The following is a 14,998-nucleotide window of genomic DNA, read 5'->3' on the forward strand; positions in this document are numbered from 1 at the left end:
GCCAAAAGGCAGATTCGAACCCGGGTCGATCGCGTCAAAAGAAGAATGACACATGCTTTACCACCTACGCCACTGAATCTGATTAATGACGAACGACCGTCTTTTGTAATCTTGACTATCCCAATCACACGTTGGTGGGTGGAGTTAATGTAAATAGCCTCTGCCAACAAGGCGGGCTATTTGCACTTAGTGTAAATAGACACTCCGATTTTTTTTTATTTTATTCCCCTTATTGCCAATAGTGGCAATTATCTGCACCTTAGCATTGTAATACATTATAAAACAGTGTGCAATAACCTATTGAGTGTAAATTTTAATTTTAATTCAAATTATTAAATGGATGCCACCTTATTGGGTCAAAAGCCCTCCCTACACCTAACCCTACCCGATACTTTATTTTCAACTTTTTGATTATTTCCTTGTAATCTTGACTATCCCAATCACACGTTGGTGGGTGGAGTTAATGTAAATAGCCTCTGCCAACAAGGCGGGCTATTTGCACTTAGTGTAAATAGACACTCCGATTTTTTTTTATTTTATTCCCAACAGAAACAGTTGCCCACAGAAAAAAAAAAACAGCACCCCCACTTCCCGCGCCTATGCCTGGATACGTTTTTGTTTTGACACACACATACTCTCTATTTACTGGAGAAGGTGTGACATTGTAAGCAAAAGGCCCCTCTAATAAGTAGATTACATATTGTCTGTGTGTAATGTTGTTCCTTCATTGTGATTATGCTGTTGAAATGACCCTGTTTTATATACAGAATGACAGTGCTTCATATAAACATGCTAGTCAAATGAAAACTGCAATGCAATTTGAGCGCTTGCTGCACAACTTCTCATCAGCTTCAAAACTAGGCCACTCAACAGCTGTTATGACTAAAAATAAGCAGGGCTACACTAGATCTGTACAGTTAAGTGCATGCAGGCTTTGTCCCAAAAACCTGCCTTGCTGCATACAGCGTACATAGACAGCATCTTAACTTCCCTTAGGGATGCTTCACCCAAACATGTAAATTCTGTCATCATTTCATGTCATGTCATCACAAACCCCTAAGACCTACCTGAGAGAATTCTGTTCCTCCATTGAAAATCCATTCACCCAAAAAGTTCATAAAGACATTGCAAAAGTAATCCATATGAATCAAGCAGTTGAATCCAAGTCTTCTGAAGAGATGCTATTGCTTTATATGGTTACACACTAATTTTTTGGTAAAGTGGGCCTATTTTATTTAATTATATGCATGATACACAGTTAGCATCTTCAGACTAGGTTTCTTCACTGAATTTGTCACAGTGTGTTATGGGATTGTCTTCTCTGCAAAGGACACATAATGCGACCTTAGATTTTTGCTAAATGTGTTGCTACCTTAGATTTGGTTTTAGCCAAAGATGACGTGGGTGACGGCATAATCTTGTCGTTTTTAAAGCCTTCACATCAGAAGTGATGCCCTAAAATGCTGCCTATGTAGGAAGCTCATTAGCTTTTGGAACAGAGCCATAGTCTCTGGGTTGCTTTGTTCGCTTCCTCTGAGAGTTTGGCCCTGTAAATGACTTGGTATCGCTGACTTTAGGTGTTAGCTATGAGGTACACGTGAGGGGGGTTGTTTTACGAGAAGCGGCTCAGTAGGGGAGGAATGGGTTTGCGTTGGACACACAATAATGAGACCAGAGCTTGACTGAATGTGAGAAGACCTCCTGCGTTTCCCAGAACTGCACTGTCATTGAAAAGATAGAGCTGATGTTAACAATAAGATAAAGAAAGAACCTGATGACTGTGTGGTTGAGTCTTCAGAGACAATAAAACATCTTCTTTATCCATGTGAGTCAGGACGCTCTCAAACAAATGCAGCAGTCCCACTAGACTAATTCATTTCCTGTTGCTGTTGGATCATCAAGTAGTCATCGCTAATCTTGTGTCTTGATAGAAAACTCCTCTGCGAGTGAGTGGGATCTACGTGAAGTCAGTGGTGCCTGATTCCCCAGCAGGCCTCAGTCAGAGACTAAGAGTGGGCGACCGCATACTCGCTGTCAATGGAGTCAGTCTGGTGGGAATGGACTACCACAGGTGAACACTTCTCCAAACATTCAACATGCTGCTGAACAGTGCCATTTTAGGTTCAAATACATGTGTCTTGTATCCATTTATTTAAAAAACTAAAACATTGTGGGACACATTCCTTTTTTTGTGATATGGCTCTCTATGGCTACCTGTTTCTTGCTGCCGCTAGTGCTGCAAAAATGACACACTTCACCTTAAGCTTTTGTGACTTCCACTAATAAGAATTTGTCAACAGTTTTGGATGTTTTCGGTACAGGTGCTATCAGTCAGGGTTATATTTTTAAAACTAATTTTGATATCTTATGATTTTTTTTTTTCGGCATTCGTATGATTTTCAATGTTCTTGACTCCAAAACTGACCAAATGATCCTCTCATGTTCTGTCTTTTCCTGGCAGTGGACGAGAACTCATCCGGACGTCCAGCGATTCGCTGCGATTACTGGTGGCCAAAACCGAATCCAGGAGCAGCAGCAGGAGCTTCATCACCAGATGCTGAGAAACAAGACAGACTCGTCTGGATGATTGGACTGATCTTTCCTCATTGATCCATTCAGTCAGATATCAGGCAATGGAACTCAGATTTAAGCTGAAACCAAAGGAAAGGCAATTGAAATGAATTCATTAATGTTGCTGTTTGTGGTGTTGTCTTTGTCTCTGGCTGTTGGTGGGAGTACAGAAGTCTCAAATGGCCAGGAAAATATGTGTTGATATCTTTTTTTTAGCATTTATTTCACATGTAACATAGTTTACCAGATGTTTTCTAGTGTTTTATTTTTGTTTAGTGTCTGTCCGTCTGTCATTTTCTGGTTTCCTGAGAAACCGTTGTGGTCCAGACAGAGTTATTTCAGTTTCCCTAAAACTCAAACTGGAAGAGAAATAGAGTCTCACAAATCCATTCTCTGTTCATAACATCCAAATACTGCTGGAAATATCAGTCAAAACGACATTCGTTTTTAGTCAGTTTTTAATATTTAGCCAAAGTATCACTATTAATGTGGGTCGTGTTGCTGATGTTATGAAACTACGTACTATATTATATTGATGCCATTTCATATCATTATTACTCCTGATGTCAATCATAAATGATGATGTTCTTCCTCAGTGCCAGAGAAACAGGGTTACATTGTGTCATCAGTGTTCATGATGGCATTAAAAAACAATGTTATAATATTTATATTGATAATGGTTAATGTACAAGTGTAATAAATATCATTTTATTTCTTTTTAAAGAAACGAGAAAAGCTGTTTTTATTGCTGTTTATTTATTTTTTTTAATGACTTTCAGTTGGTTTAATCTCAATTTATATCCATTCATTTTATTAACATTTTCTATGCATATAAACTTTATCAGAATATCCCATAATCCTTCTAGACCAGATGATCAGTAATGTATTTTCTATTGAACAGGAAGTTGGATGGTGCAAAGCAATCATTTTAATAGTTTGCAGGTGTTCGAAATTTTAAATACACCTGGAAAAAAATTATGTCAATGTTTAGTAGTACACAAGAGTATAAATGGCCTCAAAACAGACATGGACTAAAGCCACAGAACTGCAGTCTGGGTTTCAGAGGATCTTTAACTGGTTTATCTGCTCTGTAAGTCTGTAGAGGTTTACAAATTAAATCTAAATAAAGCAACACTTCAGTGTGAATGAGGGGCTGCAGAAGAACATGGAGCTCAAGGGTGAGTCTGAATGAAATGCTGCTCACAGCAAAACTCAATGCCATTTATAGAGCATTTATTGAGCGAAGTTTCCACTGCAGCAGCGACACACAAACACACACACCGTGTACTGGAGCTCATGCTGAGACTTTAACATGATCTTTAGATGTTCACCTCTTTACATTACAGGTTTTTTATTTTGGCTGTCCATGTCTGGTCCAATATGACCTCAAGCGTTACATTCGCTTTGTTTGGAATAGCAGATTATCGAACTAATGTTCGTTCACTAGTGTAAACAGATGTTTGTTCACTAGTAAAAACAGATATTCACTCACTAGTGTAAACAGATGTTCATTCACCAGTGTAAACAGATGTTCGTTCACTAGTGTAAACAGATGTTTGTTCACTAGTAAAAACAGATATTCACTCACTAGTGTAAACAGATGTTCATTCACCAGTGTAAACAGTTGTTCGTTCACTAGTGTAAACAGATGTTTGTTCACTAGTATAAACAGATATTCGTTCACTAAACAGATATTCATTCACTAGTATAAACAGATGTTCGTTCACTAAACATATTCATTCACTAGTATAAACAGATGTTCGTTCACTAAACATATTCATTCACTAGTATAAACAGATGTTCGTTCACTAGTGTAAACAGATCTTCGTCCACTAGTGTAAACAGATGTTCGTTCACTAGTGTAAGCAGATGTTCATTCATTAGTGTAAGCAGATGTTCATTCACTAGTGTAAACAGATGTTCGTTCACTAGTGTAAGCAGATGTTCGTTCACTAGTGTAAGCAGATGTTCATTCACTAGTGTAAACAGATGTTCGTTCACTAGTGTAAGCAGATGTTCGTTCACTAGTGTAAGCAGATGTTCATTCATTAGTGTAAGCAGATGTTCATTCACTAGTGTAAACAGATGTTCGTTCACTAGTGTAAGCAGATGTTCATTCATTAGTGTAAGCAGATGTTCATTCACTAGTGTAAACAGATGTTCGTTCACTAGTGTAAGCAGATGTTCGTTCACTAGTGTAAACATATTCATTCACTAGTAAGCACATATTCATTCACTAAACAGATATTCATTCACTAGTGTAAGCAGATGTTCGTTCACTAGTGTAAGCAGATGTTCGTTCACTAGTGTAAGCAGATGTTCGTTCACTAGTATAAACATGTTCGTTCACTAGTATAAACAGATGTTCGTTCACTAGTGTAAGCAGATGTTCGTTCACTAGTGTAAACATATTCAACTATGCTTTACACAAAGCAACTAGCTCCTGCTCAGGACCAGTTCAAACCAGTACAAACCAGCAGCCATGCTTCAAAACATACCTAACCAGCATTTGCTAGCAAAGAGCAGCAGAGTTTGAGAAGTCTTTGTTTGTGTGTATAAAGGCTGGAATACACTACACAACTTTTAAAATCTGAACAGATTTTTAAAACGCTAGGCATCACACACTTACCGACTTTGTAAATAGTGACAGAGAAAGACTGGCCATCATACACTAGACGACTGAAGATCATACACTACCAGAACTTCAAGTCGTTCCAATCACAACAAACTCATCCAGAAATGTGTCTTGTTGCTAGGAGATTTTAGCGAACGCACACTCTAAGATCAGATCTATTTTATAAAAACATTTTATAAATGAGGCCCCTGAGACTTATATATTGTAAAAAGGGGTATAATATGTCTCCTTTAAGGGTTGAAAAAAAGAAATTAAAAAACAAAAATATATTACGTTGATTTTATAAAATTCAAATCAAGTGTGACTCAAAAATAAAGGAGCTAACGAGTTTAATTTTAAAGGGAAAATAGCTCAAATATATTGTATAAATATTGTAAAGTATCATAAAATCTTTTAAAAACTTTAAATATGAAACAAAAAATATTATTGAACAAAAAAATAAAAAATAATATATATATATAAATAATAATAATAATGTATTTTAAGTACCAAGTGTGACTCAAAAATAAAGAACCATCTCGAGATAAAAGTCATTATAATACGAGATTTTACTTTTAAGAGAAATCTTTTGCTGAACTCACTTTTCTTCATTTTCTCATCAACATATCACATCCCAAAAATGGAAATCAATAGTTTAAAGAGTGTTTAATAATAATGTATTGATTAGGGGTTTTCTATTACATTAAAACTGCATCAACTCCTAAAAAATAGAGTCTGAGAAATATGACACAACAGTGTAAATATGACATTTTATTTTACACATATTTATCAGTGTGTGTGTGAGTTTAATGTTTAATGTGACACAGAGACACTGAAGAGTTGTTATAATAAAGTCTAAATCCAGCGTGTAGTGGTTGAGTGAATGTGTGTGTGTGTGTGTGTGTGTGTGTGTGTGTGTGTATAAGCCACTGATATATAAACAGCTCCAGCTCCACTCCATTCAGTCTCCCAGTAACAGCGTCCAGTCAGACTCTCTGAACACAGAACCTGATGATTATACTCATCAAATCTGTCCGGATGATCAGGATATAACTGTAGCTCAGAGACACGCGTCACCTTTCTGTTCTCCTCAGACAGAACGAGTCGAATGTTTGCTGTGTTTGGATCCAGTGTGAGATCACAGGCGTCTGAACACAACACACACATTACAACACACACATTTACAACTAAACTACAAACAAGAAAACTCCGTCTGACTGAGGACTTACATCTTTGAGGTCCTGCTGTGATCCTGAACTCTCCTCCATGATCCACACTAGAAACACACACACACACAGTCTATTAGTTTCTCACACAAACTCTCTCATCTCTTTCTTCATTTGATTGTTTTACACAAACTCAAAAAATATCTGTCTCAAGAATATAATCTCACAAACTCACACATCCATGTATAAATCAATCAATCAATCTCTCTCTCTCTCACACACACACACACACACAGACAAACAGACAGACACGCACACACACACACACACACACAGACAAACAGACAGACACGCACACACACACATACACAGAGTCTATTAGTTTCTCAATTTCTGCAGTTCTGCACTAAAGGTGAATCAGCGGCAGTCATTCATCAGAAGAGCTTCACACACTTGTGTCTAGAGCAGTGGAAGAACTGAGTTTACTTCATGCGATTACTTCACATTAGCCCACATTAGCTAGACATACCATAACTTCACATGTTAGAAACGTATTTCTCTTACTTCTATCATCTCATTAAGCAGTGGTTGGAGCAGAAGATCTAACATTAACTTGTAGGCTACAGTGAAGTTTGTAAATGTAGTTCAGGAAACCTCAAACTTCAGTTACTTCAAACAGGGCTGACAACTTTTGAGTTCAGCCTGGAGTGAAAATTCAGGAATAATTAGTCTGCGATTACTACCAGTCCAGTTCTCTTCTGTTCACCAAGCCTGCATTTATTTATCCAAAATACAGCAACAGCAGTAATATTGTGAAATATTTTTACTATTTAAAATAACTGTTTTCTATTTGAATATATTTTAAAATGTAATTTATTGTGATTTCAAAGCTGAATTTTTAGCATCATTACTCCAGTCACACGATCCTTCAGAAATCATTCTGATATTCTGATGTGCTGCTCAAAAAACATGTATTATTATTATTACTATTATTATGTTGAAAACAGCTGAGTAGATTTCAGAAGAACAGCATTTACCTGAAATAGAAATCTTTTGTAACATTATAAATGTCTTAATCATCACTCTTGATCAATTTAAAGCATCCTTGCTAAATAAAAGTATTAATTTCTATAATTTCACAAAATTATTATTTTTTTTTTTCAGATAAATTATGATCTTTGGATCGTTTTATTCATTAAAATAATCCTGAAAAAAAAAAAGGTACTCAACTGTTTTAAATATTGATAATAATAATAATAATAATAAAGCAGCAAATCAGCATAATAGCATGATTTCTGAAGCAGACTGGAGTAATGATGCTGAAAATTCAGCTTTAATATCGCATAAATAAATTACATTTTAATATTCAAATAAAAAGCAGTTATTTTAAATAGTAAAAATATTTCACAATATTACTGCTTTTGCTGTATTTTGGGTCAAATAAATGCAGGCTTGATGAGCAGAAAAAACTTTTGACTGGTAGTGTACTAAATTTTTCTAAACTAAACTATACAGGAACCCTATTGTTAAAGTTAAAAGTAACAATTGATTTGTATACAAGTTCATATTAGACCATTTTTATAATAACGTTATATCTATACATTTTTTATTGATTATAATAAAAAGAGCAATTATGAGTAAATGTATAGCCTAAATGTAATGTTTGCTAAATTCTCCTCTCTAGTGTACATTTTTCTCGCTAGTTTATGGACACTGAAAGGCTTTTCTGAGGTTATGTGACAGTGTTTTCAAGCTGCTGTCTTTCCGCGGTTGAAACACTCATTGAGTGATTACATGAGACACTATACATTAAGTTGTAGTGTATCTTTCAACATGAATCTGATGTGCATTCGATGTTTATTTCATGCTAATTATAGAATGCACTCCTGCCTCGCTTGAACTGAGGCATAGCGGGAGCGCCAATAAAGAGCTCCAAAACTGTATTTGTCTTAATAAAGCTAACAGAATTTGAATGCAGAGACTTTGTGTCCTATTATCAAAAGTGACCTGCTCTGTCATGTCTGTCAGCTGGTTGTCTGTCTGTGTCCTCTCTGCTCTGGCATGTTTTTCACTCCGTAAGAAAATGAACGTGTGGCGCGAGCGGCTGGAAATGGACGAGATGAAGTGCGATGCGGAACACCAGACGCGTCGCATCCTAGAGTTCGAGGCTAAAATAAACGCTTCTTTCAGTACGACTAAACAAAGAAAATGAAATAATGGCATCTTAATTATTGGGGTGGCACCCAGGGTGGCCGATCAGATGTCAGGGGTGTCCAGTGCCACCCAGGACACCCCTCTGGTTCCGACACTGGTGTCACGCTCTTATTAACCTACTGTCAACTAGCAGTTGTGCTGCTGTTATGTATTGTAGAGTTAGAGTTAACTTTATTGTCCTATACTTTAAGTATATATTGCACATAGATGTTCCCATATAAATGTGAATGTATGTACACACATATATACACACATTCACAGCATTACTTAAAGCAGATTTCTAGTTCCCAATATGCTTTGCTTCTGACTGGTGAAGGAGAGTAAAAATGTTTAATTAAGTGCTATGTCGTGTGTTTACTGCTTAATATTAATATAGGGGGAGATCGGTTAATGTTGTATTATTTAAAAACGTAAAAGTGTTTCTGGTATGTGTAAGTTTGTGGGGTTACAGTTGTGCTGAAGAGCTGTTCATTGAGTACTGATTGAGCATTAGTGACGAACACCTGCTTAAGAAAAAAAAGAGATGAGCAGAAACACCACCTGTTGGCCCCAAAGAAGCCCCGACGAGGCACAATCAAGCCCCAGAAGTGACAGTGGAAATGCGACTTGCCCTGCCACACACTAGCGCACCCGCTTACAAATAACGTAATAAGTGAAATTAAAAAAGCAAAAGTGAACTTTCATATAAGAGATGAGGGAAAAGGAAATACAAAATTAATATGGGAAAATTTAACAGGAAATTTTAAAAAGCCAGTGACAAAAACAGAACTAGATTTGGAACGAAAACATTATCTGTGATCATGGCACGAAAGCAATTACTTTTAATTTCTAAAGTACTTTCTAATTATTTTGTGGATACGATAAAGCTCAAAGATAAATATGGATTAGATTCTATTATTATTATTATTATTATTTATAAAGAAAGTCTTTTAACTCAGATTATTAATTTATATGTAATGCAAGATTTTTTTCATTCTGTATGGAAATAAGTTTATTTGAGTCCACACTCATGAGTGTAAAAATTAACACTGAAGCAGTGTTAATGAGATAATTAGTGATTAATTGAATGATGATTGACCATTAGTGAAGACACCTGCTGTTACCAAGCAGAATCACAGAAGCAAAGAGTCAACATTTTTAAGTCACTAGTGGCTAGTGGCATTTATTATAAACAGCACACAAACGTCAAGCAAAACTGAAACGGCATTGGGCTCACGATAGAGCCCTGCATTTCAGCCCCGACTTTTTTACGCCCCCCGGGACGGGCTTCGGGTTAATTTTCATGTCATAGTTCAGACGCGGGCCGGGAGGATGAAGTTGCCGATCTTGACCCGCCATCTCCTCATTAGACTCGCCTTTAGAGAGAAGTGCATCTTTACGGATTATGATTATGATAATGAAAGAGTTTTTGTTTTCGATTTGTTTTAGGTAGTAATTTAAAGCTTTCTATAGATATATTTATCATGTCTGTGAGGCATGTATTTGCTGAGTTTCGGTTCATTTTTTAACTCATGTTAAAGACAAGACGGCAGAAAGCGCATCATGTTTGTTTTCTTTATTTTATAAAAGCACAACGTTTTGTTGATATTGTGAGTGCACACAAATAAAAGTAGACCCTTTGCAGTTATGAATGATTACTCTTACCTTTATGAGCAAAAATGACGGCGTATCCACTGAAAAAAATGCAAGTGATTGCGCTGGCGCCTCCATGTCCTGCAAAGCGTCTCGGCACAAACGATTGGATATAGCGCACATTTATCTAGGTTTAACATTTAAACATTGTTATATGCTTGTTTATACTGTTTTATATCTATAGATTTTATTTTAGGCAAGTCGTGATGATTTGAGAAGGCTAAATTGATCAAACATACAGTAGGCTCACTGTCTGCCGCTGGCCGCTTGGTCGTTACTTTAAAAAACAAAAAAATTACGTGTATTCTACGTTTTTCTACGTTACGAAACGAAATATAATAATTTTGCTATGACATACAAAACTGAACTATTTGAATAGCTGAAACAGTAGTATAAGCTGTTTTGGGAGAAGGGGGGAAAAAGACGCGCTTGGGTCGGCAATTCTGATAAGCTGTCGGACACGGGCCGGGCAAATTTGAGGCCCGTGCAGGGCTCTAGCTCACGAGCCTCTCTCATTCAACAAGAATCCAAACGTTTACATTTTAGCCATATTTGTAACATTTGGTTGCTAAACTATTATTTCATTGTGTAGTCTAAACAAGGCACTCATGTTCCAATATCTGCGTAAAATCCTTCACATGCACAAAAGTGTTTGTTTGGGGTAATGCACGCTAATTTTACAGCGGACATTTTAAAATAAACAGTGTAACTTCTATGTTTTGTTGACTGCATTTTAGTTTGATGATGAATGGCTGAAATATCAAGCAACGCTAGACCTAATGTTGTGTGTGTGCGTGAGGCGCCTGCGTGATCAGATGGGTTTAATAAAATAAAGACATAAAGAAAGAAATAAAATGCATTAAGAGTGTCACAAAAATGAGCATAGCCTATACTTGTCACAGAGTTTTTTTTTTCCTTTTGTTAAGAGACATATATTTTGTGTAGTCCTATTTATTTTATTCCTTTTATAGACTTAATTTCTGTTTTTCTCTGTTCTGTTCACAGAAGCGCTGCCGGTGTGTGATGCGGCGATGTGTGAATCCTCATGGTTTGTTGTTGCTATTCGCGCATATAAAGCTAAAGCCCTGAAAATAAATTACATACTAATCTTACTGGTTAACAATTGACTAATGAGCTTCAGTTGTCGGTCAAGAAAATAATCTAAATGAACAAAATGCTGCCATTATACAATTCACCAGATTTATGTGCTGCATGCAAGTTCAGGCAACTCAAAAACTTGTGTACATGAGCTGAGACCTGACTTGAGATTTGATCGTAGTCACCGCTCATGTCCATATTGATAAATTCCAAGTTTTGTGTAGAAACGACCGTACGCCCACTTTTCTGTTGTACGTTTGTTTCGTAAACGAGGCCCAAAGAGTTTCTCTCTCTTTTATGATACAAGTTGGATCACAGCTAGATGTGCCTTATATAGTTTTAATGCACTTTGTATCAAGTGGTTCTTTGCCTCTATGTTGTGCATTAAAATAACGTAATGCACACCTAGCCAAGGGTTTTCGCTTACATATTTACAAATGACAGGGAGGTATCTGAAAGTGTTCTCTAAATTTGATCAGTGTTCTTTTTCAAACATCTTATTTAAGTTTTTTATATTGTGCTTCAGAATATATTTAACTCATGAAATATGCTTAAAATATAAATGTAGGCTCTAATCCTCATTTTCGCGAGTGTGAAATGCAGTGGGCAATTTGATAATAATAGCCGAATTATAATAGGCCGCCTAATAATAATCATTTAATATATTTATAGGAGAATGAGTCTAATATCGTCTTGACTATTGATAAAGACATCTGCTATCATCAATATCTCTGTCGATCTCTATCTATCGGCACAACCCTAGTGCACACACACAGTAGTGAACACACACACAGAGCAGTGGGCAGCCATATTGCTGCGACGCCCGGGGAGCAGTTGGGGGTTCGGTGCCTTGCTCAAGGGTCTCACCTCAGTCATGGTATTGAGGGTGGAAGAGCGTGAACTCCCCCCACCGACAATCCCTGCCGGACCTAAGACTCGAACCCGCAACCTTTGGGTTACAAGTCCGACTCTCTAACCTTCAGGCCACGACTGCCCTTGTGCAGAGTGTGGAAGCTGAACTGTAGCAAGCTCAGGTGCCGGTGCGATCATTTGCATTTAACTTAAAATACTCTGTCATTTTTGGTCATACAGATAAGAGTAATACATCTTTTGAATCTGTAAAAGATCTACTTTCATTTGTGTGCACTCACATTAACAACAAAACGTTGTGATTTTTAAAAATAATGAAAGCAAACAGAGTGTGCTTTCTGCCGTCTAGGTCTTTGTAAACTTGAGCGCGTCCAAAAAAAATAAAATAAAAAGGAACAGAAACTCTGTGCTTGCCTCACAGACATTAAAAATATATCTACAGAAAGCGAAATGTCCACTTTTAAATGAACCAATTCAAATGGAAAACAAATGAGTATTGAATTATTATGATGTTAAGGCAGTCTTATTGCCGTTTTTTTCCCTGAAGCATTCGTAATCTTTACTTCTGTGGTGCACTGTGGCAAGCTTTATGTGTGCGCTTGAGTGCTGATAGGCTATAGGCATCTAAAGGCCAAAGACTATAGAATACCCAAGACGTGTCACTCGTATAGTTTTGAATAGGAAAAATGCAACACTCAATATGGCCGCTCTATCGAACGAAGCCCGCCTTTTGAGTTAACTAAGTTAACGAGTTAAACTGACAGCCCTAATATATTATATATAATATATATAAAATGTAGGGCTGCCCTCGACTAAAGATTTTTAGTCGTTCATTTTAAGCATAGGTCAACTAATCACACATTTATTAATAAACCTTTTAAATAATAATAATGAGCCTTTAATTGCCTACATAGCCTAATAAGTGCTCAAGCGCACGCTTAAAGCTTGCCACAGCGCACCGGCCAGAAGTAAGATAATAATTACGAATGTATCAGGGAAAAACAGTAAGGAGGCTGCATTAACATTATAATAATGTATTGATACACTATTTGTTTTCGGCTTAAGAGATGAAGTCGGCGACACTGACTCGTCGTCTCTGCTGTAGTAGTGCGCCTGTATGTTTTTACAGATTACATAATCTGAGAATATTTGCTTTCCATTTGAACTGGTCCATTTTAAAGTAGACATTTCACTCTCTATATGTTTTTCATATCTGTAAGGCAAATATACACAGAGTTTTGCGCTCCAGTTCACAGAGACCGAGACATCAGAAAGCGCACCCTGTTTGCTTTTATTATTTTACAAAAGTGCCATGTTTTGTTGTTATTGTGAGTGCACACAAATAAACGTAGTCTTTACAGATTCTAAAGATGCATTACTCTTATCTGTATGAGCAAAAATGAGGGAGTATTTTAAGAGTAAGTGAGCGCACCGGCGCCTCCATCTGTCCTGCAGTGAGCTCGGTACTGTTCAGTTTCCATGCTTCGCACAGACACTTCAATAGCGCACATTTTTCTAGGTTAACATTAGATTGAGCGGCCATGTAAAGTTGCTAATACATACATATTTCAGATGATAAGCCATATTTGAGGTCAATGAATGATAGGCGAGCGTTTGGATGTCTTGCCCAATGTACTGTGTTACCATAGACCAGCCGTTAACGATCTGTCTGGCACGAACTGCATGACTTCGCCGGTGGATTTTTTTTTTCTGCGACTAAGCGACTAATAAAATTTTGGTCGACCAAGCTTCTTCTGGTCGACTAACGGTTGGTCGACTATTAGGAGGCAGCCCTAAAAAAATTACAGATTCTCTCACAATCACAGAAGGGAGGACGATTGTTACTGCTCAACCTACTTGAGTTTGTCCAGATGGTTGAGTGTTTCAGAGAGCAGCTTCACTCCTGATTCTCCTGGGTGATTGTAGCTCAGATCCAGCTCTCTCAGGTGTGAGGGGTTTGAACTCAGAGCTGATGCCAGAGCAGCACAACCCTCTGCTGTAACCATACAGCCAGATAATCTACAACAAAAGTCCAATTGTTAAAATAATGAAAAGATATACAATACAATAGCCAACAGGGCTCTTCAACTGGTGACCAATGTGGCAAATCTGTAAACAGTCAGTTATAAGGCTCTCTAAATGATTTTAATGAAATCATGAAGCTGTCTGATTCATGAGATTCTCTGTGCAAAACTCACCAGTGAGTTAAAAAGTGCTTAGTGGTCATCAATTACTGGCCACCGACTAAATCCAGACCAGAAAGTATATCTTGTTAAGCTCATAGGCCAGCGTTAGGCATAAATATCCAAACACATTTTACTCAATAAGTGTGTGAAACACAATTGAACCTGTTTGGTTCTTCATGCAGTTGGGTCAGTAAACTTTTTGTGTGTTCATTACTGAACATCTGCTCAAATACCTGTGAACTGCTCTGACTCCAGTGAGCAAATTCATTGTATCTGCAGGATAAGCAAAGATTTTTTTTATGCAAAATAAAATAGTTCTACATTAGATGTAGATATTGTATCAGATCTTTTCAATGCTCTTCCTCAGTTTTCCTCATTTCTAAACAACAGCACTAAAATGTTCAAATTATCTCTTTTTTTCATTTTTTTTTTCATTTTCAAAGTAAAGTTTATTATAACCCAGTTTTTAGTTAAACACTGTTAAGCTGATCCATTCATGTTGGGGTTATTTCTTTATTTCCTCTTCTTATTTTGCACCCTCAAAGCTGTTATTGAACTGAATTGAATCAACATTGACTCAACTCGACAGGAATAACAACGTTTACATTAAAAAGCTATCCATTTTTATACTTTACTATTTATTGCAC

General features: G+C 36.9%; 2 protein-coding genes across 2 annotated transcripts in view; one reads left to right on the top strand and one right to left on the bottom strand.

Annotated features, from left to right (window-relative positions):
- Positions 1-3,255, top strand: part of LOC107726800 (ras-associating and dilute domain-containing protein-like) — a 37,183-nt gene extending 33,928 nt beyond the window's left edge. Inside the window, exons 13-14 of the mRNA XM_016536498.1 lie at positions 1,932-2,071; positions 2,462-3,255. Of these exons, the coding sequence (XP_016391984.1) occupies positions 1,932-2,071; positions 2,462-2,561 (240 nt within the window). The 3' untranslated portion in view covers positions 2,562-3,255. The remainder of the gene's footprint in view (positions 1-1,931; positions 2,072-2,461) is intronic.
- Positions 3,256-6,109: 2,854 nt separating this feature from the next.
- The window catches only part of LOC107726801 (NACHT, LRR and PYD domains-containing protein 12-like), a gene marked incomplete at its 3' end in the record, with an annotated part of 36,218 nt that continues 27,329 nt past the window's right edge, over positions 6,110-14,998 (bottom strand). The window contains exons 8-10 of the mRNA XM_016536499.1: positions 14,023-14,184; positions 6,415-6,461; positions 6,110-6,333 (exon numbers count right to left, since the gene is read on the bottom strand). Of these exons, the coding sequence (XP_016391985.1) occupies positions 6,110-6,333; positions 6,415-6,461; positions 14,023-14,184 (433 nt within the window). The remainder of the gene's footprint in view (positions 6,334-6,414; positions 6,462-14,022; positions 14,185-14,998) is intronic.

The sequence above is a fragment of the Sinocyclocheilus rhinocerous genome, unplaced genomic scaffold, assembly GCF_001515625.1.
Source record: "Sinocyclocheilus rhinocerous isolate Xijiao unplaced genomic scaffold, SAMN03320098_v1.1 scaffold1447, whole genome shotgun sequence".
In the NCBI taxonomy this organism is placed as follows: Eukaryota; Metazoa; Chordata; class Actinopteri; order Cypriniformes; family Cyprinidae; genus Sinocyclocheilus; species Sinocyclocheilus rhinocerous.